General features: G+C 39.5%; 1 protein-coding gene across 1 annotated transcript; it reads left to right on the forward strand.

Moving 5' to 3' along the window:
- The first annotated feature begins 117 nt into the window (after positions 1-117).
- GJE1 (gap junction protein epsilon 1) lies at positions 118-3,374 on the forward strand. Its single transcript, XM_014306648.2, has 3 exons — positions 118-264; positions 457-639; positions 1,036-3,374. Exons 1-3 carry the CDS (start codon positions 118-120, stop codon positions 1,429-1,431), a joined length of 726 nt encoding a protein of 241 aa, XP_014162123.1. The 3' UTR covers positions 1,432-3,374.
- Positions 3,375-6,246: the final 2,872 nt, after the last annotated feature.

Consider the following 6,246-nt stretch of genomic DNA (forward strand, 5'->3'; position numbering starts at 1 on the left):
AATGGCCCCTTTGGGGAAAATGAACTTTAATTTGCGGGAATAAGTATGGCTCTAAGCATGGTTAGGTTTGATGGTGGCACGGCGGTCCGTGCTTTGCCATCACCTGACATCATGTGAATGAATCAGTACAACAGCAAAACGAATAGCCTTTGGGTCGAAGCGCTCAGCTCCATCTGGCGCCTTCTGCAGCAGCGGAATACAGATAAAGGCAGTGAAACAAATGAGCTGGCAAGTGCTAGACAAATTAACGTTTATATAAAGTTGGTAGGAACAATAAAGTGTTGTAAGAACATTATTTTGTTAGAGAGCTACTGCACCCTTCATAGGCAAACTGTCTCCTTTAAAACAAGTAGAATAAAATAAATATTCTGGATAATGAAAAAGAGCAAGCAGACCTCCAACAATAACACTGTTCATTTTTGGTTTTTTATGTTGAATGAACCCTCTGATTTGCAGCTCCGGCCGCCAACAGTAATTGGACAATTCCACACTCTTTTTTTTGGCTCAATTCGAATGTTTTTCCTTGGTGTTTTGGGCTTTGCTGTTTACGGAAATGAGGCCTTGCATTTCAGCTGTGACCCAGACAAGAGAGAGGTTAATCTTTTCTGTTACAACCAGTTCAGACCTATAACTCCTCAGGTAATTATCTTTTTCTGTTATTTTTTTTCATGGTAAAAATCCAGTGTAAAGCAAGTAAACTGCAAAAATTAAAGCATGATTGTTCCACGTAAGTACTAACCAACTAGGCTAATTATCACTAGCTTTTTTCATTAATATTTTCCTTTTAATATCCCTTTAGTTGTGACTAAATATGGAGCTGTGTTTCCTGTCCTTCAAAATAATACTCATGTTTCAGAACCCAACTAAACTTTTCAAATCAAAACATAACTGCTTTTTACCTTTATTGTCATCTAAGCTTTTATGCATTTGATATATATGAAAAACAGACTTGCAAAATGTTCCAATATTCATGTGTTTTAGCTGTTCCAAAGCAGTTGTAAATGATCTGACAGGTACATTTTTGCTACATTTTAGGTATTCTGGGCATTACAGCTGGTGATTGTACTGGTACCTGGAGCTTTTTTTCACCTTTATGCTGCTTGTAAGAGCATCAAACAGGAAGATATTCTCCAAAAGTCATCCTACACTGGTTTTTATATCTTCTCTGTTTTCTTAAGGATCGTCCTTGAAGTTGTGGCTTTTTGGCTTCAGATTCAGCTCTTTGGTTTCAAAGTGAACGCAGTCTACATGTGTGATGTGGGAGCACTTGATAAAAAGTTTAACATTACCCGATGCATGGTGCCAGAGCACTTTGAAAAGACAATCTTTCTTATTGCAATGTACACATTTACTGTGATTACAGTGATCTTGTGTGTTGCTGAAATTTTTGAGATCTCATGTAGAAGGCTAGGTATCTTAAAAACTCAGTGATGTCAACTCACACTCATTGACTGCTCTGTCCACCTGCAGTTTTGTAACAATGGTTTCAAACCACAGCAGAAAAATATCTCCTGTCCTCTATGCAGTGCTGCAGAAGAGAACCACACTCACAATTACTGAGGCAGAATAGTCACTTGACATAAACTTCTCATCTAAACCTTGCACACTATGAGAATAATCTTTGTTTCCATGTGAAGGTCAAAGGCACTAAGATCTCCAAGAGCAATATACTTTCATGACCCGCCACCTATGATAGTTCTGCCTCCAGAGGAGTGTCTGCGTGTGAGGAGATGGTTATTTATAAACGCACTTCTATTCACAGCTTTTCTGAACACATGCTATCTGAGTTAATAAGGCCATTGCCTTCTAGGAAAAATTATTGCAAAATTTTTACATGTCCTTATGGCTTGAGAATTGAACAATAATAGTGGATACTCTCTGGGTACCAGAAAGCATTCAAGCATCTTCCCAAGAAGTGCCACTGAGATGCAACCTGCAACTCAGCCCCCAGGGGCGGAGACTCCTGGATAGGCTGTGGTGACAACATACCCATGGATACCAGCTTACTTTGCAGAGGCTCAGCTACTGTCACCTGCTGGCGCAGAATCTCCTTTTAAAAGTGAAAGAGTAGCATGGTATTCTTTGTGCTGACTACAACACCTCATTATGCTTTGGCTTACCATGTAGAAGATTTTTACCAATTTAATATGATCACATTTTGAAGGAGGAAAAGGGCTTTTTAACAATTTTGCATAAGTGGCTTCAAAGTGTCAAAATAAAATCTTGGAGAAAAGCCTTTCCTAGGCCCAATCATGATTTGATTTCAATGTGTTTTGCTTGCGGGTGACTGCAGAATTGGGCCCACAGAATTTTCTGCTGTTTGTGTCACATCTAACTTTTTCTTGCTCTGACTAAAGCTGTTAGAATAACAGTGAAAAAAGAACTCTGCATATTAAAATTATTCTATGCAGTAAGTGTATTGGGTTGGGTTAGGTTTTAAACTTTTTATAGGCATCAGATGTTTTTGTGTACAACAGCTTCTTCTTAAGCTCTAATAAACATATTAAATTTAGAAGTGATTTCCTTGTGCTGAAGTGAGATAAAGGAAAGAAAATAGATTTCAGAATCAGAAAGAAAAGAGGAGGTAGTTTCCTGTATAAAATATCTACAAATAGCTATAACAATCAACCATTTTCCATCTGTTTTTCAAACATAAAAAGCTGAGATCCTGATAACAGAATCTGGGTAATTTCAGAAATATTTAGAAAATTCTGGAAAAATCTTACCAACTGTTTTACCACCAAGTGTTAGTTAATAAGTCCAAAACACAGTTGAATTATCATAGCCTTGTAATTCTCACCCACAAAAGTAAACCTGCTAAATAAATGGAATAGCAAGTTTGAGGTGTCTTGGATTGGATTGAATCTGGGCTGTTTAAAACAAAGTGGGCTACAACTAGATGTGTGTTTTTTTAAATATGGTGATCAAGGACAAAACTATATATTTCAATACATTTGCTATATTAAAGCATTAATATTATTTTTTCCCTATGGAAATAAGTTATATGTTGTCTTAAAGAAATATCCACTCAAAGCTATCAGACTTATGCAATATTAAATTAGTTATTTGATATTTGCAAGCATTGCAAATGAAATAAAAATCACTGTGCTAACTTCTTGTTTACATAATATGCCATGTTCTTTGGTTGATACATGTCTAATTTTTCACTGTATATGTCAATATCCATCTGGAATTATTCTTTCCAATTGAAAATTGTAATCTCAGGTAAAAAAAAAATTAGAAAAACATACAGTATATAGAACTACTAAGAAAAAGAATGTACTTTCATGTGCTACGTACAGTTGCTACCAACAGTACACTTGGAATCCCACTTCATCAGTTATTTGTATAATAATAAAATAACTTAATCACAACCTTGTCAGTATTTTCCCTGGTGCTTAGTATGTCATTGCTTGTTCTTCTGTAAATTTCCAAACACTTCAGAAGGGTCAGAAGAGTGCCAAGACCCCCAAGCCCTTAGGAGTTCTTTAAGTCCTTGTTACCATCAAGAGCCTTGAAAAACAAGTACTGGCATGGGACTGTTTGAAGATCCCTGGAGTGCTTTAGGAGCTGGTTTACTGACCACCATGGCCTTTCTCTTGCTGGTCACATTCTGGAACATATTAAAAATTTCCCTTCTTCAAAATCAGATACACCGTTGGTTTTTTTCTGCATTTCCTGTGGAATTAAAATTGTCAAATTCCTCAGTCTTTCATTAAAAAAAAAAAAAAAAAAAAGTGCATTATTGCCTTTTAGTGCAAATGTTTTTCTGTGCCTCATTATGCCATTAGTTTCTGGAACACATTGATGGAGATATTATGTCCATGTAAAGAAATAATTTCCCCATGGATGTCAACACTTCTCTTTCCTATATTTGCCATTTGTTTTCCTGGCGCTCATTGTATTCTCAAGTGTCTATAAACTTTTCTTTTGCTTAGTCTTCCAAACTCCCACCACTTTCATTCTCACTTACAATGTTTTCTATCAGCTTCCTTCCACCCTTACTCCCTCTGAGACTGATATGCGTTCATGTATTTCTCAGTGTTGAGCTGATTTTTGCTCAAAGGCTTAGCAAGTATTTGAGATGATCATGAAGGCTTTTTTTTTTGTTTTTGCTATTAAGACAGGAATTTATAATACAGCTGGGGATTCTTTGATTCAATTCTATTTCTTTACACAGCGAACACGAAGTCCTGTCTCCCAGAACACCGAGGAAGCATTTTTGTTGCTTACATCAGGTTCACACTCTAAGTGCTTCTTTGACTTTTTCATTGTTTTCCACCATACTCTAACCACCTAATTTTCACAGATAGCACTCAAAGCAATCCCCAGCTCATGTGTTTGCAGTCAGTTTTGTCTCTAGTCAGACATCATGGCCATTTCAGTTCTCACTTAACAAAGAGCTGTAATTGTGACGTGATTGCATTTACACCAAAGGTATAGCTGCTCTGGGCCAGCCAGCTTCTACTATAGCACCACAGCATCCCAGTTGTGTTACCACTCCTTGTTCTCTTCCCTTCATGGATTCCTTGCTTTTGTTCAGACATCATTTCCCTTCTGTTCCCTTTCTGGCACACTCCCATGCCAGCAATGAGACAACACAACCACCTCTCCTAGCTTGTGCCTCCCTCCAGCATGCACTCTTCATGTCCTGGAGCACTGACATTCCCTTTCTTTACAAACAGACACTTTGAGATAAAGAAGGGGTTTGGCAAAAGGGCTACCTAAAAGAAATGTAAAAACAGTTTTAACTATGCCATTAGAATGAGGTAATAGACACTAAATTTATATTGCAATAACTTGTGAGATTCATTTGAAATCATTTTGTTTCAACAGTTCGCATTTCTCATGCTGTTCTTATCCCCTCTCTGCAAATCCAGAAATCCCTGGTGGTTCCTCTGAGAAAAAGTTATCTGGGAAGTGGTGATCCTCTGAGACACATGCTCCAGAGCTGAGACTTTCTGACAGCCATCAGGAAGCAGCCCAGTCCTATTAGCCAGGCCGTGGTAGTATTACAAAATGTGGAATATATTACATTGTCTTAAGAAAGGATTTTCTTTGTTTAATCTTCGAATACGTTCAAGCTTAATCAACAAGGGAGATTTAATCTGTGAAAACAGACAGCAGCTAACAAGCAAGCTCTAACTGATGTCCAAGTGTTAGAAAAACAAATCACTTGTTAGTAGAATTGCCTTGTTCACCAGGTTCACATTGTTTGCCAGGTTTAGAGCTTGACATCCTTCATCCATCTCAGACCCTGAGGGAGGTTAACAAAACTAGGGAAGAAGGATGCCCACTGGGAGTTGACACAAAGAATGTAGAATTTACAGGCCACAGGGCCATTTGGCAGAACTCACAAAATAAGGAAGAAACTAATAAGGCCACTCAGCTACTGTGCTGCAATCAGCTCCAACTGGGGAAAAGGCAATTCTGGCAGGGGGAAATCTTGACCACCAGCTCATGGACGAGTGACCCAAGAAACCAAGTGACTCAAATGAGAAAGACTAAACATGCTCACCAATTTGCAGCAGAAGCAAGAGAATCATTAACTAACAGAATACAGAAAACTAATTAATAAGAGAACTATTGTTCTCTTATTAAAAAACAAAGCAACCTTTGCTAAAATGTATAAATAATAAAGTGCTGATAATTGGGGTGCTTGATTTATGGAATACCCCCAAACATCCAGGCTCGCACAACTCTGAAATGAATAATCGATATCTCTCTCAAATCTGTATTTATTGGCTTGTTGCATACCGGATATCTAATCCAATTTTTGCAGACAACAGTTTTTGGGGATGAAGGGCAGAGGCCCAGAAGAAAAGGCACAGTTCAGCCCCCAAGGGCCTCACAGACCTTGGCAAGCCTTGGGGCAGACCGAGGAGAAGAAGTTTCAATCTGAGAAGGGATTTTACTTGCAGATGCACCTGCACAGACCACGTGCGCACGGCTCTCTGGGCTGGCCTGCCAAGGGCAGGGAGGCAGAAGGGACGGGGAGGGCGTCACTGCTCAGCCCTGGGAGCAGTGCCAGGGAGCAGCCCCGACCGCCCCCAAGTCTCCAGCCCTTCCTCAGGGCTGCCGTGGGACGCATTTCAGGCACTAAGGGGCCACGCAGGTGGCGTTTGAGGCTGTAGGTCCCCATAGACGGAAAGACGGACGGACGCATGAATGAATGGATGGATGGATGGACGGACGGACGGAAGGACAGCCCCGCCCGCCCCCTCCTGGCCAGCAGGGGGCGCTCCC

The sequence above is a fragment of the Geospiza fortis genome, unplaced genomic scaffold (genome assembly GCF_000277835.1).
Source record: "Geospiza fortis unplaced genomic scaffold, GeoFor_1.0 scaffold162, whole genome shotgun sequence".
NCBI lineage: Eukaryota > Metazoa > Chordata > Aves > Passeriformes > Thraupidae > Geospiza > Geospiza fortis.

What these genes read in the sequence shown, in the direction of transcription:
- GJE1 (XM_014306648.2), top strand. Translation starts at nt 118, where the DNA reads ATGAATCAGTACAACAGCAAAACGAATAGCCTTTGGGTCGAAGCGCTC. An exon ending in TTAACGTTTATATAAAGTTG is followed by an intron (nt 265 to 456) that starts GTAGGAACAATA and finishes TCTGATTTGCAG; the next exon opens with CTCCGGCCGCCAACAGTAAT. An exon ending in TCAGACCTATAACTCCTCAG is followed by an intron (nt 640 to 1,035) that starts GTAATTATCTTT and finishes GCTACATTTTAG; the next exon opens with GTATTCTGGGCATTACAGCT.